This window comes from Mustela putorius, unplaced genomic scaffold (genome assembly GCF_011764305.1).
Source record: "Mustela putorius furo isolate JIRA1106 unplaced genomic scaffold, ASM1176430v1.1 tig00003859_pilon_pilon_pilon, whole genome shotgun sequence".
In the NCBI taxonomy this organism is placed as follows: domain Eukaryota; kingdom Metazoa; phylum Chordata; class Mammalia; order Carnivora; family Mustelidae; genus Mustela; species Mustela putorius.
The window spans coordinates 1,580,071-1,604,582 of NW_025422011.1; the positions used below are offsets into that span (position 1 = coordinate 1,580,071).

The 24,512-nt window shown below is 60.7% G+C and overlaps 2 protein-coding genes across 5 annotated transcripts in view; both read right to left on the bottom strand.

Annotated features, from left to right (window-relative positions):
• Nucleotides 1-23: 23 nt before the first annotated feature.
• MAPK8IP1 (mitogen-activated protein kinase 8 interacting protein 1) lies at nt 24-19,049 on the bottom strand. Of its 3 annotated transcripts, none has more exons than XM_045065964.1 (12): nt 18,738-19,049; nt 8,032-8,137; nt 5,842-6,138; nt 4,210-4,291; nt 3,119-3,931; nt 2,864-2,939; nt 2,076-2,248; nt 1,752-1,861; nt 1,549-1,665; nt 1,385-1,455; nt 1,153-1,251; nt 24-830 (listed from the first exon to the last, which is right to left on the bottom strand). In XM_045065964.1, the coding sequence occupies exons 1-12, from the start codon at nt 18,836-18,838 to the stop codon at nt 758-760; spliced, it is 2,118 nt and encodes a 705-aa protein (XP_044921899.1). In that variant the 5' UTR covers nt 18,839-19,049; the 3' UTR covers nt 24-757. The 3 variants fall into 3 exon arrangements, with proteins under 3 accessions (XP_044921899.1, XP_044921898.1, XP_044921900.1); XM_045065963.1 differs by lacking the exon at nt 18,738-19,049 and adding an exon at nt 9,258-9,722 and having other exon boundaries at nt 2,864-3,017; XM_045065965.1 differs by lacking the exon at nt 18,738-19,049 and adding an exon at nt 9,258-9,718.
• Nucleotides 19,050-21,520: 2,471 nt separating this feature from the next.
• Nucleotides 21,521-24,512, bottom strand: part of CRY2 (cryptochrome circadian regulator 2) — a 36,191-nt gene continuing 33,199 nt past the window's right edge. For both annotated transcript variants that reach the window (XM_004763173.3, XM_004763174.3), the window contains one exon: nt 21,521-23,806. The gene's annotated coding sequence lies outside the window, so the exon portion shown is untranslated. The remainder of the gene's footprint in view (nt 23,807-24,512) is intronic.

Consider the following 24,512-nt stretch of genomic DNA (forward strand, 5'->3'; position numbering starts at 1 on the left):
GGAGACACAGCCACTGCAGTCCAGACAGGAAATGGCACTTTAATAGTTGTGGCCAGGATGACAGGACCAAGCTGGGGCTACAGCCAAAGCAGCTGAGAGGCCCTGGCTGGCCCAGGCCAATCCGGGAGCCGCCTTTTCCTGCCGGGTTGGGGCCCTGCCGCAGCGCTCTCCTTCCCTGGTGAGGCCCCACACGTGCCAGTGGCCAGCGTGATGGCCACCCAGAGACCACCCAGGTAACAGAGCCAGGAACAGGGACTGCACCCGCCCACCTGCTGCGAAGTCCTTGGGAGGTGGCTGGGCTCAGCATGAGCTCAGGGCCTTCAGTTGGGGTTGGGAGTTGGGGATGGGGTGGAGGGAACGCTGGCAAGTGGCATGGGCTTTGTGAAAGCAGGAGCCACAGCCGGAAAGCCAGAGGCCCTGGCAGAGGAAGTGATGCCCAGGATGGGCCGAAGCCCTCCGCTCCTACAATGGGCATCCTTCCGGGCCAGGGTCCTGACGCTACCCCCTCCCCCAGGCCCGCCCCCTCCCAATCCCTGGGCAGCCTGCTTTGTCCTCCATAGATGAATCTAGTCCCATATATTACAATAAACTGCATTTGCCTCTCCCCGAAACCCCGCCCTCCCCCACCCTTGGCCAGAGGCCCTGACTTCCCCGTCCTCTGGGGGTGACGGGCGCCCCTCTGCTAGCGTGCTGCGTCCTGTCGGCAGCTGACTGTTCCGGCGCGGGCCCCGGGGGTGGAGAGAGCGGGGCCACGCGGCTACTCCAGATAGATGTCTTCCGTGGGGCAGGTGTACTCCACGAACTGCTTGTAGAACTGCTGGAACGCTCTCCTAGAAGGCAGGCAGACACACAGGTGACGGGGAGAACACCATCTCCACCCCTGGTTTTTCACCTGGAGCCTGGGGCTCCCTGGGCAGCGCTCGGGCTCCCCTAGATGGAGGGGCTCGGCTCCGCTCTCTGCACGTTGCCCTTCTTGGGTCATACCGCCGCCGCCCAAGGAAGGGCCTTACCTGGCGGGGAGCTAGTCCTCAGGACTGCCCCGCCTGGGCTCGAGGCCATGAGGCATGCAGAGCTGGGAGAGGGCCCGGGGCTCGCTCTGGGGTCGGGCGCTCGGCAGGACACACACACAGACACACACACACAGGGCCGTACCCCACGGACTCTGCCAAGGCTTTGGTGGATTCCTCGGACACAAAGACGTGGCAGGCAAACCGGTGGTCAGCAGGGTGCTTGGTGATGAACCCAAAGTACCTGTGGGAGGACAGCCATCTGTCTGAGAGCGCAACAGGGGGTGCAGACCCCCCCAGACATACTCACAGACCCACACCCGACCGTATCGGCCCCAGGCCACCCCCTCACACCTCATGGTGTCCCTCCCACTTACTTGTTGTTCTTTGGATGGTATCCACAGAAAGAGATGTTTTTTAACTGGAAAAAGTGGCTACATTTATTCCCCTACAGGAGGGAGATGAGAGGCAAGGTGTCATCAGCCCGCAGGGGCCACAGGTGGGAGATCTGGTGGGGGGCCGGGGGGGCAGAGGTGGTCACCTTGGCCTCCTGCGAATCATCAGCCTTGACGCCGATCTTCACGCCCCGCACGCTGATCTCCAGGACGCAGCTGGACGGCGGGTTAAAGTGCACGGTGAGCCGGCGGGTGGTGGCGATCTGTGGGTAAGGGACGGGAATCAGGCTCTGGGTGTCTGTCTCCCCAGGAGAGGAAGGGGCCCAGGTGGGGGGCGGGGACCACGTACCTTTTGCATAGCAGCACAGAGCACGTCATTGCCCTTGTGGTAGGGAACCTGGACGGAGCCCAGGAACTTCACCCGGAACTGGTCCACCCAGTCGCTGTTTTTGGTCAGGGCTGGAAAACAAGCATGAAGTGAGGGGTGGCAGGGCAGCAGACGGGCCCACCGTCCACAGATGTCCCAACTGGGCCGGGCCTCCCTTCTCTCTGAGGGAGATGGACCTAATGTGGTCCCCTCTGCGAGGGCCCTCCCTATGGCTTTAGAGTCACCTGGTAGCATGTCTGGGCAAAGGTGGGGCCCACTGGCGCCGAGGAGGGGAAAGGACGCTACCTGCCATGTGCTCGGGCTCCTTGGTGACCTCGATGGCGTAGTAGGCGGGGAAGACACCCCGGGCGCCCGTGCGCATGTTGTAGGCCTCATACCAGTAGTCCTCGGCCTGCAGCTCCACCAGCAAGGGGTCGTCCACCTCCAGCTCCAGCTCATCCTCGTGTCGAGGCACAAACCTGACCCCCGCAAGGGCATGGGAGAAATTCACCACCAGGGCCTCCCCAGCCGGGCTATCCATCGGCTCCCCCTCTCTCTGGGGGGCAGGCTGCTGCCAAAGCGGCACCAGTTCAATAAGTCTCCACAGAGTATCCTGGGCCTGGGCCTGCTAGTTCCTGGGGAAGTTCAAGATCACGCAGACAGGCTCCTGCCATCCAGGGGGCTCAGGGAGGAAGTGCCCAGAGCCACTCGGAAAACACAGAGGTAACAGGAAGTGAGCGCTTCCCTGTGGAGGGCAGGGAGGGCTATGCCTTGTACGGGTTGGGCAGCATCTCCGCCGGAACCCCTCCCAGACTCTGGACCCCCATGCCCACCCTGCCAGATGGGCTGCTCGGTCCCAGGCCCATCACAGGTGCATCACAGGTCACATGGCCTGAATCCATCACAGGTGCATCACAGGTCACATGGCCTGAATCCAACCACCTGGAGTCCCGCCTGGGTGCGCCCTGTGCCCCTGGGGCTGGTGGAGGGATGTGTGCCAGCGTGAAGGCTGGGTCTAGGCCACATAGTGAGGGCAGAGGCAGGGAGGGGGAGGCCCCACGGTTGCCTGGCCGGCCCAGCACTGCGGCTCTTACCTGAATATGGCCCGGTGCGTCTGCTCCTGCTCCTCCCCATTGATGACACAGGAGAAGAGCCCGAAGGACTCGGCACCTGGAAGCGAGGGGCCGAGCTGGAGGAGAACGGACCCACTCCGCTTGGCGGGTGGGGTCAGGCAGCAAGCTCTCAGTCCTGACACATCGAAGCAGATGGGCAGGGCCACCTTCCAGGAGCAGCCTCGATTTGGCGCCCTCCCACTCCCAGGTGCCCCAGCACGCAGGCCGCAGACTCACTGGAGGAGCGCGAGCGGCCGCTCATGAAGACGTTCAGAAACTTCTTGGAGAAGTGGACGTCAGGCTCGTCTGGTGTGGAGTCCTCGGAGAGGCAGACAGGGGGCCGCGGCCGGGGGGCCTCCTCGTACTCCTCCCCGATGGCCGACTCGTAGGGCGAGGAGGCGGAGGCGCAGTTGTCGTAGACGGTGGCCGAGTCGCTCTCGTCGCTGTAGTCCCCGAAGCATGGCCGCAGGCTCACCAGCTCCAGCTGCGCGTGTTCGTCCACCACCAGGGTGTACTTCACCGAGTCGTAGGACAGCGCGCTGGTGTCCGAGCTCAGCGAGGCCCGTGGGGGTGGCGGCGGCTCCCCGAGGCTGCCCCGCCAGCCTCCGCCCTGCAGCTCGGGCCGCTCCGGGGACGACAAGCAGTCGAAGCCCTCGTCCTCCTCGCTGATGGAGGGGTGCGGCCGGCCCACCGCAGAGGGGTAGGCGGCAGGGTCTGGATCGGAGCTGACAGACATCCGGCTCTCTGCCGGGGGCAGGAAGGCAGAACTGGGCTCCGGGGGGTCTGGCGGCCTCTGCACTGGCGTCAGGTAGATCTCCTCGGTGGCCTCTAGCCGCACGTCGGCCTGGTAGTGGATGCGGTCTCGATGCGAGTGGCTCCGGCTGCTCGGTGGGGCAGCCGTGGGGCCGCCGGGAGGGGCCATCTGTGTGGCGGTGCTGCGGCGGCAAGGGCTGTCAGTGGAGGTGCCTCGGTCCTTGGTGGCCGTGGGGCTGCTCGGGGGTGGCAGCTCATCGCTCAGGCAGATGTGCTCATGTGGCGGCGTCTGCTCCCCTGGAGGGCAGGCAGGTCGCTGCTCAAGGCGGGTGGCCTTGCCCCTGCCTCCCTGCCCTCTCCACTCAGCATGTGGGATACAGAAACCCAGGCGAGGGCTCCTGAGCCCTGGGGGGGGGCTCTGGGACCAGTGCTCTCCCCCCGCCCCAGCTGACTTCTGATGGGCCTGCTCAAGGCAGTTTACCTCAACTCGGCAAGTTGGAGGCTGCCAGGGTTGCTCTCTGCTGAGGAAACTGAGGCAGGGGTAGGGCCAGATAAGGGAAACGGTCCTGACTTACCAGTCTTCAGGGGTGAGGATGACCGAGACACCCGATCCTGCCAACTGTGCTTCTTGCCCAGAGAATTATTATTCAATGTGTCCTGTGCAGAAAACAAAAGGCCCTTGTGACAGAAGGCGTCAACAGTACCCGGCACAGGGAGGCCCTGGCCCTGCCCCCATCAGGCCATCCCTAGGCCATTTGCTGTCCGCCCCCCCCCAGCCCAGGGCCTCACCCCCAACCCTCCTCGAACAGGCAGGAGGGGTGGCAAGTCACAGCCCTCCCAGCCCGACCTGTTGGCTCTAGATGGCTCTCCATCCTGACTCAGGGAAGCTGGCCAACCCTTGGGGAGGTGCTCTTGTCAGCCTCCTCAAAGGCGGTGATGACCAATATGTGTGGTGGTAAATGGGGGAGAAGTGGGGGAGAAGCAGGAGCCATCTGGGGAGAGAGCCGGACCCCCAGTCCCAGACACAGAGGCTTTACACAGTAGATGCTCCAAGTCCTGGAGCGCTATGGCCTAGGGGGCAGGGACATTCTAGAAGTTGAAAAATGGATGAGGAAGGGTCTCTCCGCAGCCGGCCTGGGGGACCGGGATGAATCACCCAAATGATGAATCAATAGCATGGCTCTCCCACCCCTGCAACAGCACATGACTGAGGAATGACAGAAGTAGTTGTCAGCAGCCTTCCTCCTGGATCTCTTGGGCTGGTGCCCTGGGACCCCTCTCCACCATGCCTACAAACAAGGCTCCCCACAAACTATTCAGCCCCCCCCCCCCAAACACAGGCCCTCTCAGGAGTTTGGCTGCCAAAATCCACCCCAGACGATTCTGGGAGAGGCACCAGTCCTTTGCCTGCAGGACCTGCACCCTCCACCAACAGCCCCAGCTCCCTGAGCCCCTCTTCTGTACCTCTCCTGACTGGGCCTGGAAGACAAAGGGCCACAGTAGGCTCTCCTCCACCCTATTCAACCCTCCTTGGCATCCAGCCACCCAGCCCAGGGGCCCTGGGCCCCCAACTCAGCCAAGCAGCTCCGCCTCCCAAGCCTCGTCCCTGCCTTCTGGGAATTCCCAGCTGCCCGCATTTCCACCTGCCTGCTGCCTCTGAGCTCCCCGTCCCCACCTATGCACAATTTCCCATGACCTGCCCCCAGCAACGACCACTTTAGACTCTCTCTTCTTGCTTCTGCCCTTCTCCAGGAGCCCCACACTCTAAAGGGGAAACCTCAACCTTAGGTCCCAAGCTCCAAACCCTTGCAACTAGCCCTCAAAGCTCTGTTCTGTCCTCCTTAAGTAAGCCCCCACTGCTCTCCTTACCCAGCTCCTTCCACTGTCCCTCTCGGTCCTTTCACTCCTTCAGACTCAAGGCTCCAAATCCTGTTGGCCCGACCTGGTCCCTCTCCCTTAAGGCAGATTCCACTACCACCACCACCCCCCAACCCCAGACCACCTCCCTGGGCCGGCCCCCTTGGGAAGTCGCACCAGGCCGACTTCTCCCTGCCCTGGCCCGCAGGTCCCTCTGACACAGCCCCTCCTCGCTCCTCCAGCCCGCGGGCCAGGGGTGGGCAGCGAGCTGCCCGGCGCCCCCCACACCTCGCGTGCCAGGCCTCCGGGCGCCGCCCCTTCAGCCTCGCCCCACGCCGCTCGCGCCTCACCTGAGACCGCGGCACCTGCGGGAAGAGGTTGAGCGTGGTAGGCCGCTTGGGTCGATAAGTGTCCCCGCCGCCCTGGCCCTGGCCTTGGCCCTGGCCGCGGGGCGCCGGCTCCTGGCGGGGCTCGGCCTCCGGCGGCCCCGCTCCCGGCCGCCGCGCCGCGCGCTCCTCGTCGTCGTCGTCGTCCTCGGCGCCGGGAGTATCCCCCGCCGCGTCGATCAGGTCCATCTGCAGCATCTCGGCCTGCAGTCGGCTCCCCGCGCCGCCGCCGCCCCCAGACAGCAGCCCGGCGCGCGGGGGCTGCGCGGCGCGGACGAAGGGGCGTCAGGGGGCGGGGCCGGGGCGGGGCCGAGGCCGGGGCGGGGCCGACTCCGCCGCGCACCGCCCCCCGCCCGGGCGAGTCCATTCTGCGGCCGCAAAGGGGGAGGGCACGGGAGAGAGGCAGGGGGCCCGGCGACAGGGGGCCGCGCCCTCCCGCCCCCAGCGACGATGCGCGAGAGCGACTGCTCCCCAATCTAGTTGGCGCCTTTGGCCGTCCACACCGCCCCCTCCCCACGGTACCAGCCTTCCTGACTATCTGCACCCTCCCGTTCCCTTGGCAACGTCCAGTGACCTCACCGGGGTTGTAAGCTGAGCCCAGAGTGAGGTCACCGCTGTTGCTATGGGGACGCAGGGTCGCCAAGGAGTTCGGGGGCCCCACAAGGGATGGAGGGGGGAGGTTAGTATTTGAAGGGGGAAGTGAGGAAAACTGGGAAAACAGCCTCAGCCAGGCGGAGGGTGGTGGGAGGGCCGCAGGGTGAACAGGAGGTCCTAAGCGCGGCCGGGGTGCGGGGGGGGGGGGGCAGGGGCCAGTGGGGGCATCTGGACGCGGCACCTGTCCACAGTCTGAAGGCCCTCCAACCTGGGGTGTTCCCAGGTTTAGGCCATCCTAAACCTCGGTAACTGGAGTTTCAGCTCTGCCGCTAACGCCTGGGCACCCTGGACAGATCCCCTGACCCTCGGATTCCCTCCCCAGTTAACTGCCTCCCAGCTTCCCAGGGAGGTGAGGACTCACGGGCAACAGGGTGTGAGAGGCCCCCAGAGCTTGTCTAAGGCCCCACAAGGTACACCTCCAGCTAGTACTGCCTCAGCGCCCTGGCTGTCGCAGGGACCACCCTCTCTAAAACTGTGCCGCTGCGTGTTGGGTGAAAGGGTGGTGAGGAATTACAGAACAGGTGTGTGACCTTAGAGAAGCTACGTCAGGGCCCTGTGACCATTCCCGCCCTGGCTGGCCTAACCAGAGTGGGGAGGGTTGGGGCATGGGGTACTGCAGGGTCATCCTCACCCCTTGGTTTCCTCTTGCCTGGCAGAGCTTACAGAATCTCTGTGACAGGCAGGAGGTCGCCCGGAGGCTGACCCCCCCACCCCAGCTCACAGCTCTCCTTTACTAACTATTCTCCTAATACCACCAGGGTGATCACCCACCCCCTGCTGGAGACTGCCAGAAGCTCTGGGTTCTGCAACCTAGTCCCGTGCTTTGCCTCCCATGTCCTGGCCAGTGGCCCCTTCTTCCTGTTCTGAAAAGACACAGGGGGATCCCTGTCTGACCCAAGCTCCCCAGATGCTGAGGATCTCCTGGCAGGATTCGGAACTTAGGGAATGGAGAGAGCTATCTGTCCTACATGACAAGGCCAGGAGGCCAAAGGCAGCAGCAATGCTGGATTAACCCTCTAGAGGGGCCCTCAGAATAGCGGGCCAGGGAGGGTCTGTGGGGCTATGTGGTGTGGGTTGGTGCAATGGCTGCTGAGGGAGCGCCTTGGCTCTTTTCTTCCAGCCCCGGAGCACTGCGGATTCCACCACACGGACTCCACCCTTGCTCTGCCTCAGGCCCTCTGCCAAGGCCGCCCAGGGAAGGGTTTAGAGTAGGCCTGATCCTTCCTTTAACCCTACATCTGAAGACGACCTGCCCTCTCCCTTCTGCTGGGCAGTTGAGGGAGCTGCCTCTTGCTTTAACTCCCCTGGCAAAAACAACCAAACAATCCTGCTTGAGCACCCCCAAAATGTGTCAAACACTAAACTGGATGTGTATTTTGGATGTCATTTCATTTTCTGAGGATGCCATATAGAGATACGGGGGTGCCGTCACTCCTGTCCCAACCCACCCTGTCCCCCTTATACCCCCCCTGCCCCCGGCTCCTGAGAGCCCACTCTTACCCGCAAGGACAGAGTATCTTTGCACTGCAGGCTGATGCCACACTCCTCGGTGATCTCTGAGAGGTCTTCATCCTCAAACTCCTCCAAGCTGATGTCATGGGTGAGCCTGGTGAGCACAGGAAGTCGAAGTTACCAACCCAGGGGCACTACGTAGCCCACCGAAGTCTTCCTAGTACCTCTTCCAAAGGGTGGCCCCTCGAAGGCAGATCACAGCCCCCAGAGGGTGGGACTTGGTGTCCGCCTGCGCCGAGGCCAGGGGTAACAGGCAGAGAAAGGGGAGATCCAGGTTACTCCCGCTCCTCCCCGCTGGGAGCTATCCGCTCTATTGCCAACCAGGAGGCAGTGCCTAGAAGGCCCAGCTGGTCAGAGCCGAGGCCCTGCCAGAGAAATGCCTCCTGGGGTCAAGGCAGGTGCCGAGGCCAGTTCACCCATGGAGGATGCAGAGTTGAGAAGCGACTCCAAGGGATGCCTGGAGTAGGGGTGTTCCCGGTGCAACCCCTGCACTGACAAAACCCAAGGAGCTGGCAGAGGCCCCTCCCCAGCCTCAGGAGAGTGCTCCGTGCCCCCAGCCCAGGAAGACCAATGGCTCTTGAGCCCTGGGAGCAAGTGAAGGGAAATCTGGTGTCAAGGTGGCGAGTTGCTGCCTATCCCAGGAGAGGTTACACCCCCATTGTGGGTTCTCCATTTCATCTCTCCAACCACATAATCGCTTGCCCAGCGCACAGACCCTAAACAGAAGGCAGCAGAGGGGTCAAGGGAGGCCTGGGGTTGGGGCTAGAGGCGTTGTGCACTCGGAGGACAAACCAAAGAATGTCACCACCACGACTCCGCCTGTGCTAGAACCCTCTCCCCCTGTCCCCTAGGCCCGCTGTATGCCTCCACCCCACTGCAGCTTGTCCCCTAGACCTGACTCACCACCAGCCCCGGGCACTCCACCTGGTTTGGTGTGGGTAGGATGTTTGGGAGAATTCTGCTGGGGGAAGTTGGGGCCAATTCTGAGCCTCTTCTCCCAAATAAGATAAGGAGATTGAGGCACAGAGCAAGGGACACCCAGGAGTCCAAGGTCACCGGGGAGAGGTGGTGGTCCAGCCCACAGGGGGACCTAGGAGGCCCACACCCCCTGCCTCTTGCCTTAGTCAGACCAAACAGAGACCCAGAGCTCCATGGAGCTGTCCCCCAAATGCTCCCCCCACCCCCCGCCCAAGACCAATCCCTATACCCCCTACCAGCGCTCCCACTGATCCTCCAACCAGCTGTCATTGTCTGGGCTGGAATCCATCTTCAGCACCAGCTTCATGGAGAGCCCTGCCCAGCTGGGGGGCTGCAGGGCCCCAGGGCCACCCTCTCATGCCCAGAAAGGTTGGGAGGCCAGGGCTCAGGGCAGGGCTGGGGCCTCGGGCCTCCACTGCCTGGGCCTCCCTGTCTGCGTCCTGCCCGCTGCAGAAGCCCGGGGAGCTCATTAAAAATAGATGTGCCAGCAGAAGAGGCAGTGGCTGCCGACCCAGGCCCCAGCCCCAGCGCTTCCCAGCCCAGCCCTCCGCTGCAGGCCGCTGCCTTCCCAGCCAGGCCAGCAGTGGCGCTGAAGCCGCTGTGGCTGCCACCTCCCCCTCAGGATCGGGTTACTGCGATCCGATCTGATCGATGCCACCGGCTCCACCTGCCCTTCTAATGCCCCTGTCAGGGGATGCGGTGGCCCTTCTCCCAGGCTCGTGGGCAGATGGCAGAAATCTGGGATGTCTTCCCCCAAAAGCCAGCCCTGATCTGTTTTAAAGGGCCAGCACCACATTCAGGGCACCTGAATGGTCAGATGGGGGGGCTTCTGAAATTCTCCACGAACGGATGTCCCCATCCACATGGCAATGTGCTCAGCCCTCACACCCCCTCAGGGAGGCTTCTGTGGGCCCAGGTGGCATCCACACAGGGGTGGGTGACTGAGGAGGGTCTGGATTGCCTCCACGGACAAGCTGGATGCAGGACAGAACCCTGGCATCCCCCAGAGTTTCATCCTTCAGCACCCAGGATGTGCCTATGGGCTCAGGGGGCTCCACAGCCAGGGCTAAGGGCAGACCCCTCGGGTCTGGACCCCGGTGTGGACCCCTCAGGGCAGGACTGGAAGGCAAAGAGCTTTCTGTCACTGCGAAATTCCACCCACAGAAGCCGGAGGGAAGAGCAGAGAGGGATTCTGACAAGGACGAGGGAGCTGGACAGACGAGCCCAAGGCTGGTAGGCTCCCAGAGCTGGGGAGGGTTGTGATGCGGAAGTTGGGGGAGGCTGGGGAGGGGCTGGGCTGGCCCAGAAACCAGAGCAGCTCTACCATCTGGCCAGCACGGCCCAGCATCTCGGGCCCGGAGATGAGAAGCCAGTGGCTGGTCAGCACACCCCAGCTGCCAGGACAGCTGGAACTCTGCCAGCATCAGGGAGCTGCAGGGCCACTGGGCATCTGATCCAGAGGTGCCCTCGGGTGCCCCTTACTCTGCCAGGAATCCCTGCACACCTCTCTCCTTCTCTTCTCTGTCGGGTCCCGGCTCAGCTCCTGTCTCTGCAGCCCCAGACCTGCACCTGCCCACCCCGCAAACACCAGCCTGCTCCCCTCAGTGCCCCCATGTTGGAAGTACTCCACCCCATTCGCCACCCTGCAAAGCTGCCAGAAACACCACCCTTCTGTCCCCACTCAAAACCCCCTAAGGTTCCCTGCTAGTGGCGGACTGCTTGGTTTGGCATTCAAGGTCTCCAGCTCTGGGTGTGACTGCCCACGCCTCCCACGCCTGCCTGCCCGGGGTCTAGTCCGGGGCTCAGATGGAGCCCCTGGCAGGCTTTTCAACCTGCGCCCGCTGGAAGAAGGCTCGGTTAAGCCCACTCTTCCAGGAAGCCCTCCCAGCCTGCCTGTGCCGTGCCTTACAGCCCTCCTGGCTATGCTCGCTGGCCCCGGGGCATTCCCTCACTTGTAGCTGGTGTCACCATCTGCATGGATGCAAGGCAGTGTGGGGGACAGACAGAGCCAGGCCTCCATCAGACACCCCACCAGGCTGCCCCAAAGACGGATGGAGCTCACGTCGCCCACCCTCATACCCAGCAAGGGAGGCAGGCAGGCCCCCGCTCGCCCAGCTCCAGCTGGACTGCATGTTTCTGGAAGCCAGAGCTGGGGAGGCTGTCTCGCACACACCAGGCTCTCGGTACACGCCTGGCAGGTGTTTGCCAAGGGACATCCTCAGCATCCGCGTGCTCCTCCCCAACCCAAGCGTTCAGGGCATGCCTGCGGGGGAACCTTCTCGGCTCATCTCTGCACACCCACGGCCTGGGACGGCAGGTCTGGGGGCAGGCGGGGACAGCCTTGGCCTCTTGCAATGAAGGGCCCGGGGGTGAATGGGGCGTTGGGGGGAAGCGCAGGGCTTGAAAGCCCGCACTGGGTTCTGGCTCCAGTGGGGAAGGTGAAGGGAGTTTCTTATCTGAATTTTTTCTCCTACGTGAGGCAGGATGGCAGAGTGGTTACCACGGCAGGCTTGGGGACAGGACGCATGGGACCAGATACGGATGCCCTCACTTAGCAGGACCGGCCGCACCACGACCTGAGCAGCTGTCGCTCCCTGGACACCAAAGCACCCTCATGCTCTGTGTCTCCTTCAATCCTCTCCACCACCCGGGGAGAGGGTCTGACTCGGCCTGTTATCCAGATGAGGAGCCCTAAGGCCCTGACAGAAGGTGCCGTGAGGCTACTTATACCTGCCCCCCAAGGGCGCTTGGGGTTCACAGAGCTGAGCTGCGGCAAGCTGGAGTGCTGTGAGGGGGTCACGACCAAGGGACAAGGGGAGGGACTGGTCAGGCAGTCTCCTTTGCAAGTCACCCCCCACCTGTGCTGTCCCTGCCCTTAGCTCCTGCTTCGAAGGCCCCAGATGTTCTGGGTCCTTCAGGGAGGAAAAGCTGAACAGACCCTTGGGCCCTCCAAGCTCAAGAAAGGCAACTGTGGGGAGGAAGGGAAGAAGGAAAAGCTGGGGGGAGCAGGAGGAGGGAGGGAGGGTGTCCCCTTCTGATGGGGGGTGCCCACGTTTCCCCTGGAAACTGGAGCCCCGAGCACCAGGGGTTCACCTCCAGCCGAATCACACGACCTCGTGAGGACGGCTCCCTCACCTCCCGGCCTGGAGGCCTCGGAGGCCGCCCGTCCATCAGTCAGACCTGCTTGCCCGTCCGGGTGAGATGCCTCCCAAGGTCTCACCCAGGTTGACATTTGGAGGCTCTGAGTCATGAGTTTGCTCTCCTGGGACCTCCCGGACCTCCTGGACCTCTGGAGTCTATGTTTCTGTTCGAGGGCCCCTCTTCATGCACGAACCCTACCTCTTGTTCCAGCACGCCCCGGTCCTGTCTTCTGGCCGAGCAGCCTCCTCGCTGCGTTCTGAACGTGCCGTCCCCCGCCCCTCCCCCGTGCCCCCCCCCCCGCCTCCTCCTGCCATGAGCTCTCCAAAATGAACAAACATGCCTTTGTGCTCTGATGTTTATTACGTGCCCATTTCCCTTCCACGTGCCTTCCCGCCTCCCTGGCATCCTCGGTCCCCCGATGGCAGCCTAGCCCTGGCCAGTTCCTCCTCCCAGGAGTGGGCTGGGTTAGGAGAGCAGGCAGCAGAAGGGTTAAGTGGCAAAGTGCTGAGGCTTTAGCTGAGCAGGGCCAAACCCTGAGCCAGGCATTTGGCTGTCCAGAGGCCATTCCTGTCTCCCCGTTCCTGGCTCTCCGGAAGCCAGGTAAGGATCCAACTGAGCGACCTTGGGTCCTGGCCATGGTGTCCCACGGGCCCCTCTCATGGCTGAGAGCATCTGTGGTTCAAGTGTCCAGCTTGTCCCTCTGCCGTCCTGTGAGTGCTGAACAGACAGCTGGCCCCCAGTGCGCTCGCAGAGAGGCAGGTTCCCCACTGCCCGCTGGCTCCCCTACAGGCCATTCTCCACCAGGCCACCAAAGGCAACACCTGACATACAAATCTGGTCTGGTCACCGTGCCCCAGCTCAGAGTCCCTTAGTAGCTTCCCCTGGCCCTTAGGGAAAGGGGTCCAAATTCCCTGTGGCCTGAAGGCTCAGGAGGGCTTCCCCCAATCTTGGGGGTCATCACCACCCCCCACCCCTCCTGCCCCACTGGCCCCCTCAAAGCCTTCCCTGATTTCCCTGACCTGGCACACAGCCCTGCTACTCGCTCTCTTAGGCCCACTTGCTGGGTTCCTGGATCGCTGTGACTGCGCCTCTGGGTTCTGCCCCCAGTGGGGGGCTCCCCTCAGAGGCAGCACCATGTCTGTCTTGATCAACAAAGCAGTGCCTGGGATCTACTTAATAAATGTTGACTGAGTGAACCACAGGTCTTTCTAGATTTTTCCCCTTAAAACTCCCTAAGTCGGTTGCCCTTCCAACTCAACTTTCGGAGTCCCCACCTACGTCAGAACCCAGGGTAGAATGTGCAGCCCTCTGCAAGGAGGTGCTGGCCGAGGTGGTGGGGCTGGGGGGGGCCCTTGGCTCTGAGTGGACACTGGGCTCAGACGAGCTTTATTCCTCTAATCCGTCCCTCCCCGACCATGTCCACACCAGGGTCACTGCCAGTGAAACACCGAGTCCAATCCCAGAAATAAGTCCTCAGGGCCAATCCCTACTTGGGGTTATAATGTGTCTGATGGCTTTACAGAGCCCGGGGCTGATATGGAGCCGGAAGTCTGAATCCCAGCGCTCTGGCTTCTGGAAAGCTGCGATGGGAAGCAGTCCCATACGCGGGGAGCTTTATACCTTCATACCCGAGAATGCGTATTTTGCATAACCGCAGACAGAAAACCACCAAATAGCTCAGCGCGGGGTGGGGTGCGACCGGGTGTCCAGGAAAGGAACATCACACAGGCTCCTGGACGAATGTTACGTGGAAAATGACGACTGGCATTAAGGAGCGAAGGGAACGCACAAGCCCATGGTCTCACGTGTGGAATCACACGCACCCAGAAGCAGGACATCTCTTCTCCTCTGCTTCCCAATCCCCCAGAAGCTTTCTGGACGGGGTGCACCAGGCTCCCACTTGGGTTCTGGGGTCGCTGGCCCTGTCGCAGAGTGCCTTCCTGAGGGCAGGGGGCCCTCGTGTTCCGCTTGGCACCGATTCCCTACCCTCGTGCAAACGCACACACAGGGTATCCCATGAGGGATACCCCAGGTAGGAAAGGACTATGAGGTAGAGGAAGAAGAGCGGAGCTGGCTGCTCTGGGGGCCCGAGCAAGGCAAGACCCATGGTCAAGGCTGGGAGAAGACACAGGAGGAGGGCCAGGGGGCAGAGATAACATCCTAGAATGGCTAAGATCCCCTAAGTGGGGATGGTGGCAGTGACCCCATTTTGTAGGATCCATGGGGGCCCCAAGCCAAGAATCCAGAGACCGACTTCAAGGATATGGACATCAAAGAGGTGGGGGGGGGGTGCAGACCCTGCATGGCCACGTCCTGGCAAGTGAGCCAAGTCAACACTCTGGCCCCAGATTGGGGGTTCAGTAGGAGCCAGGGCACCCAGGGCTCGGGGATGGGGGGGAAGGTGGCTCCAGCAGCAATGCATTTCCAGAACCCCTCCCCCTGCTGAAACGTGGCTGCTGGAACCAGCCTGGCCCCGTTCTCTCCCATCGCCCTGCTCTCTGCTGCCCCCTGGGTAGCAATGTCCTCTCTGAGGCTTTCCGGTGGGGGGGAACCTCTCTCAGCTGAGACTCCTCCCAGGGTCTCTGGCCCCAGCCCCATCCTCTCCAGTGACCCCAGGCCCCAGACCAACCCCTAGCCTGAACGCTGCAGTTGGGTACCCCAGTGGTCACCAACCTCAGACTCAGGAGGTCTCCCACTAAGTTCCCCTCCCTGCCCGCCAAGCTCCTCCTCTCCCCAGGGCAACCCATCTCCAGCACCATCTTGGACGCCAGCCTCCCCAACCCCTAAAACCAGATACCTCACCCATGGGGCTAATCCCTCCCACCCCCGAAGTCCTCCTCCTGTCCTCTCCCGCCGTTGCTTGTGGCACGCAGGATGACCAGCCTCCAGGGGTCTCCCTGCCTCCCCGTCCACTCTACCTAGTGGCTGGCAGGACCTTCCCAAGACAGCGAGCCGATGCTGCCATTCCCGCAGAACCTTTGCTGCCTGCCACCAACCCACAGGCCTGGGCTCCCCTGGGCCCTGGATCTCAGTCACCGTCACCTTGTCTGCTAAGGCCTCGTCTGTCTGTCTGTCTGCCTCCCCTCTATACAGACTGCACGACGTTAGGCCCATGACTGTCTCTGGAGCCTCTGTCCAGGGAGCCCTCCAAAGTGCAAATATTTGTTGAGTGAAGGGAAGGAAGGAACAGCCACACGCGTGCCGTCACGTGAAGAGAAAAATGAGGAGGTCTCTGCGCCTCTCGGGGGCCACATCTCTCATCTGCAAGGCAGTACGGGGAGGTGGAAACCACACCAGCCAGCCAGTCAGGGGGCCTGGGGTTGGCCACTCACGTGCTGTGTGTTCTGGGGGATGACACTCCCCCTCTCCTGTCTCCTCCTCGGTAAAAGGGGGGGGCGGTCAGGACGAGCTGATTTCTGGGGTCCCCTCATCCGCATCCCCCACGGCGCGCATCCCACCGTCCCTCCGCTTTATCTGACCCACCCAGCTCCGTGTAGCCAAAAGCTATGTTCTTAAAGTCTCTTTTCTAGAGTTTTCCTTCTAATGAACATGTATCACTTGAATTTTAAATTCTCTTTTCTAACTGTGTAAGTTACAGAAGTAACCCATGCTCCTTGTAGAAGTCAAATCATAACAGCGGCGCGTCAAATAAGTGAAATCCCTTCCCCGGTTCCCCATCAACAACTACAGGAAACTGGCTGGAGCATTTCCATCATCAGAAGGGGAAAAAAAAACAAACAAACAAAAAAAAAACAAAACAAAAAACCCCAAAAAACAAAACAAAAACAACCCACCCATCTATTGAAACCAACCAGCAACAGGCAGGTGCTCTCTCCAGCCTCCACGTGTCCCAGCGTGCTCCACTCCCTGCTCTCCCCCACTAGTCCCAGGCTCTCTTTTCAGGGTGGCTCTAGAGTCAGACCGCCTGCATCCGAACCCCAGCTCTGCCATTCACCTAGCCTCTGGAGACCTCAGTCTCCTTATCTGCAAAGTGGGGACAATGGCAATGCTCAGTTTACACGGATCTGGTGAGGATGAGACGCTCTTGCGCAGAAAGCCCTTCGAGGGGCGCTGGACAAAGTGAGCGACTCCCAGGGGCCAGCGTGCCCCGTCCTTATCCTCTGATAGCAGAGTCGGTCTGTTACCCTCTGAGGTCCAGGAGGCCCGTGCACGCCTGATCTGCATCATCACCCAGGGAGGCATTACTGAGCACCAACTCTGGGCTGGGCGCTGTGCAGACCCAAGACCAAGACCCAGCTCTTCTGCCTTCTGGAAGCTGACAGTGGGGCTGGGGTATACAGAGTTAACAACAGCAGCCTTGCAGGAACACAGCTCTCCACAGCCCTTGAAACAGCCAACACGTGCCGTCCCGGGACCATCCTGAGTGGGAGCCAACACTGGCATCGTAAAGAAGAAACCAGGGCTCCAGGGTTAAGTGCCCTGTCTTGGGGCACAGAAGTGGGAAGGCAGAGCCAGAAGGCAAACCCAGGCCAGTTGGATCCACGGCCCCACCAAAGAGCAGTGGGAGAGCCTTAACCACCCGGGGTTAACCCGAGCTGGGCGCAGGGCTCTGTGAGGCAGGACAAGGGAAAGGTCAGCGGGGGCTGCTGGAGCACGCAGGGAACGCCATGTGGGGCTGGAAACACTGCCCTTATTATTCCCAGAAGCTGGCCTTGTCTCCACAGCCAGGCCAGGGTGTCCTGGACGGCCGGCCCACGCCTTAGCCTTGGCGCACAGCTGTTCTCGCCCACCTGGCCCGGACAAAGCACTCTCTCTGGCTGGCGCCCACCTCATCAGTTCCTCTCACTAAAGCCTCCATGAGAACCTGCTAGCCAGGGATGGGGTGAGGTGGAGGGGACTGTCCCCTGGGGATCTGGAAGGCAGGTAGAGCGAGGCAAAGCTGTCCTCTGGGCCAAAGGCAGGGCCTGGAGGCTGAGTGCACTGAACACACACAGATGGCCCCAGGCTCTGACTGGGGGTCCTCAGGCAAGCCACTGCCTTACTGAGCCTCAATCTTGTCATCTACAAAATGGGCAGATCGGTGCCCATGCCTGTGGGGGTAAAGGAACCTGCACTGGGAATGCTTTGAACAGTCACAAACTACAGAAGCGGTCACCAGCATGGAGGGTGGACACTTGTTGAACACCAACCTGATGCACACTAAGGAATCAATATTCATTATCTCGCCTGACAGATGGGACTGTCGGGTCACTTTGCTAGGCAGAAAGTGGTGGAGCTCAAATTTGAACCCAGGTTCCTCTATGCTGTGCTACTGCAGAAGGGCCTCCTGTAGGCAGGCAGTATTTGCCTCTCGGCAGCGTGTGTCATGCCAGGGGGAACTGGTCTCAGGATTCAGCCCCATGACTCGGAGGCACCAACCACAAAGGCCCCAGCCCCAGAGCCCTCACGCTTAGCCTCCTCCATCTGGTCCCCTCCCTCTGGTCCTCCTGACTCCTCAGCTCAGGGCCTCCAGGGAGATTTCTAGCGCTGATGATGCCATTAGAGATCCCCAGGGGTCCCTACCCACCTGAGGGCCAGGGAGCCAGCAACCCCTTGGTCAGAGAGGGGCTGGCGCCAGAACCCAGCTGGGGCCTGGCTGGGGTGACGGGCCCAGGAGAGGGGAAGGCGCCAGCTCCTTAGATGAAGAAACAATGGGGTATGTGTAGGCCTCTTCCTAGGCTCTGGAGCAGTTACACCCTCCTCTTCCTTCTCTCCAAATGGGGCCAGGATTATGATGGAGGGATATCCATCCCTTCCCCACAACATCCACTGTCCATGTCTCTAAAATCTACCTCCCAATACCAGAGAGTGGGCAGAGAGAGGGGTGAAGGGGAGCCCAGAGCATGGATCTGGGTACTTGCTCCAGCAGGAAACCTTCCACCCAATGTCCTTGGCTACTCCTGGGCTGCCCAAGCCAGACTTCCCCAACCAGAGCTGGGTGGGCAGTCTCCTGGTTGAATCTGAGCCTTCTGCACCTGCACACACCTGACCAGGTCCGTGCTTGCCCAAATCCACAGAGGGTCCTGGCCATACCAGTCCTGGGAGTTAGGCTCCTCTAACCAGACAGGGCTGGGGGAGGGGCCCCCGACTTCTTCCTTCCAGCACCAAGGTTGTCAGTTGCCCTGAGAAACTGGGACCCACGAGGCACCCCAGCCTGCTCCCATCTCTATTCAGAAGCTTTCGAACTGGGCATAAGCAAAGCCTTAGCCTGCCTGCCTCCTCTGGGATCTCAATCCAGACCCCAGGCCCTGCCGCAGTCCCAAAGTAGGGGAGAAGGCGGCCTCCGCGCCCCCTCCTCCAATTCCAGCTCTGAATCTCCCAGCCTAGGACATGGAATGGCGGAGGCAGCTGCACCACTGGCTATGCAGTGGCTATCAGCCTGGACTGGAGGCTGAGGGGGGTTTCTGGGGACTCTGTCCAGGGTAGAGACCCCATCCCCATGCCGCCCCCTCGTTCCCGGGATCGGGGTGTGTGTGTTGGGGGCTGGGGTCCGTTGGGTGGGTGGCGGGGGACGCGGAAGCCGGGGCAGATCAGCCTGGGCTGAAGGGCGGGGCGCAGCGGCCGGGGACTCTCACCTGAAATTGGGCGGCGACGCGATGTGCAGCCCCAGGAACGGGGAGGCGGCAGGCGGGGACGCGGCCCCCCCGCCCAGGCCGCCGCTCTCTCGCTCCGCCATTCTCCGGCACAGCCCTGGCCATCCGGGCGGAGCGCGGCGCAGAGGCGGCGGCGGCGAAGGCGGCGGCGGCGGAGGGGAAAGAGGCGGGGGCGCGGCGAAAGACCGCCGCCGCCGCGGGGTACGGCTCGGGCGGGTGCGGCGGGCGCACCTGCGCAGGGCAGGGCGCGGCTCCGGACCGCGCGCCGCTCTCGGGACTGGCGCGAGCTCCGCCGCGCGCCCCCGGGCCCTCGCCGGGGTCTCGTGAGCTCCGCCCCCGCCCCGCCCCCGGCCCCGCCCCTCCAGCGCTCTCCGAGGTGCTGAAGTGGCGGCCCCCGCGGCTCCTAGACTCTCGGACGAGCCCGGCTCTGAGTCGCACACTGACTCCTCTGCTCTCTTTCCCCTCCCGTTGCGCCTTCGCGCCCTGTGGAGTTCTGCTTCTCGGATGGGCCTAGCGCCTGGGTAAGAGGGAACTAATGGCGGGACCCTGGTCCCCAGGGTCCTAGTTGGTCCCCAGCAGCAGACAAAGAAGGCGGACAGGGAAAGTAGGGCCGTGGGAGGAAAGCAGAGAAAGGCGACATAGTGTCAGGAGTGGGCTCCTAGGGCAAGCCAGGTTTGGAGTCAGGTGGTATGAACTCACAGCCTGGCTTCCCAAGCGAATAGGTGGTGTGGCCGTGCATTAGTGACTTCACAGGCCTAAGTTTGGTTTTCTTATCTGTGAAATGGGGACAATAACGGTCCCTCTCATGGTGGTTGTGAGGATGAAAAGTGATACAAGTATGTTGTCAGCAGAGGCAGGGAACACCCACCTCCTGCTAGCATCCAGGTCTCACCCAATCCTGTCCCCCTTATCTTGAGAAGACCCTCTCATGGGCTCTCCCTAGAGGGTCTTCTCTCTATAGATTGACCCTACAGCCCCAAACACCTATCAATGATGAACTGAACCCTTCCTCTTGGCTTCTCAGTTTCTTCTCCCTCACACCAGGACTTTCCCGGATTTCTCTCACTTCTCACTTAGCACCTCAGTTGCATTTCTTGCAGAGCACCTCTCTTTTGCAGCCACAGACACCCCATGGCTGACTTCTCACATTCTAAGACTAGGAGCCAGCCTTTCTTCCTGCTGCCATAGTTGACTTCTTGAGATTTTTTCTCGTGGTTTTTCTGCTCCCTCCAGCACTTCTACCCCTGCAGTTCTGGGCCATTGTTCCCTTCTGATCTCTCCCCTAAGTGGGCTAAGCCCATGAGTTCTACAGAGCACAGACCGTTGGACACTCAAACTGCTGGCCAGGGCTAGGGCCCCAGCTTTGGTGGGTCAAGAGCCTCTGACCAAACCTTATGGGTCTCTCTGGCCTCCTGAGAACCACAGAGGCCTTGCCCTTACCTCTCTCTGAAGAAGGGGCAGAACAAACTGTTTCACAGCTTTTGGGATCCCATTTGCAAATCTGGACCACTTACTGGTCATGTCACCCCCTCTTCCTTCAATGTAGCACCCAAAAAGGAACCGCAGGCACCTGCCCTGCAGGAAACAGCTTCCCACCTCCAGCCCCAAGAACATCATAATACCTAGTGCCAAAGGCTCGTCTCCCTGCTGGTGGGCCCAAAGGAGTGACCCCTTTACCTTTCCTGCTATCTTGGCTCCGCCACCTTTCACTAGGACCAAATAGTAACCACCTTCTGCTCAGATGCCTGGCTTTTGCTCCCAGGAAAGCAATCTTGACATTGTGGCTAATAATTGTTGCTTAAGAGTGTGTGCTTGCCTCAACTAGGAGCATCCTTAGGTGAGAAGTGTGCGTGTGTGTGTGTGTGTGTGTGTGTAGGACAACTCCATTTTCTAGAATCTTCTGCTCAAGAACAAAGCTATTGTAGCTCCTGAGGCAAAGCCAAAACCACATTAGAGAGGAGCCAGAAGGGAGAGAGGGAAGGACAGGTCCAGGTCTTGGTAGGAAGGAACTTCAAAGCGGAGCTAAGAATGAGATGAATCCCAGGGCCAAGTTCCTCCCTTTCCCCCCTTTTCACTGTGTGTAGAGCAATTTGTGTATTCTTGGGCCCTGTCTGAGCTGCTGCCCACATGAAGTTGGAGTGTGGTGTGAGCTAACAAAACTCTTCCAGGAGTCCAAGGTTAGAAACTACCATAGAAAAGCCCACATCCCCTGCAGAGAGGCCACTCTCCAGACAGATGGCATGAGACAAAGCCAGCATCCGGGCCCTGGGCTTGGCTGTGGGCAGAGCTCCATCATCCAGACTCAGCACTGGCCGCTTGCGTGCCCGCCCCACCACGCAGTGCTTAAGTGGCTGAGTTGAGATAAACGATGGCTTGGGAGCCTGGAGAGAACCCTGCCACTCACTGAGCTTTGGCCCTGGGGCTTTAGGTGGCCCGAGAGGCTGAGTCACTGCAGGATAGAACTCAGAAACCTCATCCTGGGCCTGGAGTGCTCTGTACCATTCTGGCTGACTGAACACCACCCCTACCCCCACCCCAACTCCGGCTAAGCTCTGGAGCTGCCACTAGTCTGACCTGCCTGCTCACCTACGGGCCTCCAGCTTCCCCCCATCTCTACCCATCCCTCTCCTCCCTGCCAAGTCTGAGGAGGGGTGAGAAGCTCCTGGTTCCTGCGGAAGCAAGATGGTCTGGTAGAAGGCTTCACTCAGGCTCAGCCTTACTGACTCCTGGTTCCCAGATCTCCCACAGATTGACAACAACACAGCTTTGCTCAGACAGGATCAGACATTTATGAAACACGTGAATATTCACAAACTGTGGGAGAAACGCACCTTCCCAGTAGTAAGAAATCTCTGTAAAGTGCATTTTGTCTGCGACCATCTCTTCCCCATGCTGGCCCTTGGATTAGGATTTGGGTCAATGTTCTGTGGCAGCCCCGGGGACACTTGGGCTAGAAGAGGGGAGGCACAAAGCCGTCGTGGAGCTCTGGGCCACTGGATGCACCCTCCCCTTACCCCGGCCCTCCCAGCTCTGGGAGGGGACCACTCTGTTCTGCTGGGAATGGGCCAGCTTGCCAGGGATGGTGAAGCAGGGGGAGGTGGTCCCACCAACTTGTACCTCGGGCAAGAGGGCTGTCATCTAATAGGCAGGAGAAGGGAAACATCCTGGTATTTGAAGGTGCTGCTGAACAAATACCGACTCTGGGCCCAAGCCCTCTGGCGTTCCCGATCCCTCAGAACAGCCCTTCCAGGCTCGCTCTACTCCCCTTCTGGCAATAGCCCCCAATTCTCCTTCCTCTAGGCTGGGGCTGGAGGAACAGAGAAGACCCCTACTCAACGCTCTGAATACACACCATCACCTGGGCTCTGCTTCCCCCACGATTATGGGACATTTCTAGTGAGGGTGACACACATACAACAGGGGGACTTGGAAGGCAGCTCTCCGGCTGAGAAAACCTGAGGACATCTCAGGAAGGAGCCTGTCAACGCGCTGGACAGCTGAGGGAACAAAGGCCTGACCCCAGGGTTCTGGTCTGAGGACAGAGGAGGACAGAGAGGGACAGGGCAAGGGCCAAGGGAGTTAACAGCTATGAGGCTGGGAAAGGTCACAGGGAGGTAGAGAGGAAAAGGCCCGGAGGCCAGCTTAATGTTACACATGAGGACAAAATCCAAAGAGAAATCAGCCTCTCAGTTATACACGCACCTGTACACACACACACACACACACACACACACACATTGTGGCTCACGTGCAGGCCACAGGGTGGAAGGAAGACTGGCTGTAGCTGACCACACAGTCCTTTTCATTATGTCCTCAACACAGGCCTTTAACAGTGGGAGGGCTGAGGTGGGAGCCAGGCCAGTCCTGGAATGCAAGGCCTTGGCTTCTCTGGGTCAAACCTCCCACCGGCTGCATCTGGAAGGGTCGGTGTGCTGGCTGAGAGCTCTGCTCGGACATTTCTCAACTGTCTCTGGCAGTTCCCCCGAGTCCACCTGCCGGGGTCCTTGGTATCCGGCCACTGGCAGAGCTGACACAGGATCTTGGATGTGGACCAGTCCCAGGCATTCCCCAGAAGCCTACAGACCACGGGACAGAATGGCTCCCCTGGCTGGGTGTCAGCTGACCTCATGCAGCACTGCAGTGTGGCTGGAGGAACCAGGGGGCTTTCTCACCAGGAACCTGCCTCCTCCTTGTGGAGGCACCGAGTCTCCACAGTCAGTTCTGCGGCTGGCTCTCAGCTTCTGAGGCAGGAACAGTAAAAGCTGCAATTCAATTCCTAACTTTAGGTTTTCAGCTCCAGAAAGGTGGGCACTTTTGGGGCTAGCGTCTACAGTACCATGGGTATGGCCCATGAGTCCGGTATCTGGGTGTACCTCCCTGGGATGGCAGCATGTTTCCAGATCTATTTACAGCCTCAGGTTCAGTCCCAGATGCCCGAGGAGAACTCTGGAGGACCCGGTGGCAGGAAATTTTAAGATGAGAAAGAAGCCAGACCAGGTGACTGTATCTGGAGAGCATCTGTCCCCTCCAGCCTGCCCAACCACCCGCGTCATAAAGCAGGAACTCAGCAGGGTCCTGGCTGCTTCTAGAATCCCATGCTCTGGACAAAAGCCAGCAATGTCGTCCTCCTGCTCTTCAGTCCGATGTGATGAGAGAGGGAGGAAGGGCTCAGGGTCAGGGTGGGGTGGAGCAGGTGCCCGAGTCCCAGCTAGGGTCCTACTACTCTCCTATTCAGACAAGGTAGCTGGCTCCCAGGGACAGGTTTGGCTGAAAGTCACTGCCATGACCTCTAGCCTGGCGTCTGGAGGCTGAGGTGAAGCTGCTACACGTGCTCCTCCAGCCCAAGCCGTGCTCAGAATCACGAGAGTGTAAACAGATGCATGCACACGCAAACACGCACACCACTCCTTCCCCGCACACGCGTACACACAAGCACACATGTTCGCTCAGTCTAGTCTCCGTCGGTGATCAGCTTTTCTGCAGGTTGCACTCTGCTGCCGTGGCGGCTGCTCGGGCTCCCAGGCTTCGCTCACGGAGCTACAGTGCTGCCGCTGAAAGACAAAAACAAGTGCAAAAGGGAGCGTTCAGGGCGGCTGCTCGGTGGCTCAGGGACACAAACTCCTCTGGCTGCTTCTTTGAGGACACTCAGACTGCGAACCAGGAAGAGCCTGGGGTGCGCTGCAGGGGTCGGAACACCGCCCCCTCGGAGGCAGTGCACGGACAAGCTCTCCCTGCAGACCCTCGGCGCCTCCTTGGCTCCAGGGCTCAGGGCAGGAGAGGAGGAGGAGAAGGTCACAGGGACTCCCCGCAGGCCGGGGTGATGGGCACTCTGACAGGACAAGGGCAGTTTTCAAATCAAGGCACAGTGGCTGCTGCCAGAGACACTCAGAAAACAAACAGCAGAAGAGAAGCCAGCGGGGGCCGGGAATTGGAAGATGAGGGCAATGACCGAGTTTAGAACCGGCAGGTAAGCAAATTTCCACATAGAGATCAAAGAACCCTGGGCGCTGTGTGAGAAGACCTGGGGGGTGGGTATCACGGAGACACAAGGAGGAGTCATTTTAAATATTTATAACATCCTGAATTTGGAGCAGAGGGATGAAATGGCCTCATGTCTGAGAACAGAGGACAGGGCAGGCCAGTCACAATGCTGGGTTGCCTGTTTAAATAGGTCTAGTGTATCTCAGAGGGTACAGACACCTGAGGGGTTCCAGTAAAGGTTTGTACGTTTAAATGATGTGAGGCAGATGATACTAA

Excerpts from the sequence above, each read along its gene's own strand:
- MAPK8IP1 (XM_045065963.1), bottom strand. The coding sequence starts at position 9,328 with ATGAAGCTGGTGCTGAAGATGGATTCCAGCCCAGACAATGACAGCTGG. Across the intron at positions 2,249-2,863 it reads ACGCACCGGGCCATATTCAG|GTTTGTGCCTCGACACGAGG; the intron begins GTAAGAGCCGCA and ends TGCGGGGGTCAG. Across the intron at positions 1,666-1,751 it reads TCTGTGCTGCTATGCAAAAG|ATCGCCACCACCCGCCGGCT; the intron begins GTACGTGGTCCC and ends CCTTACCCACAG.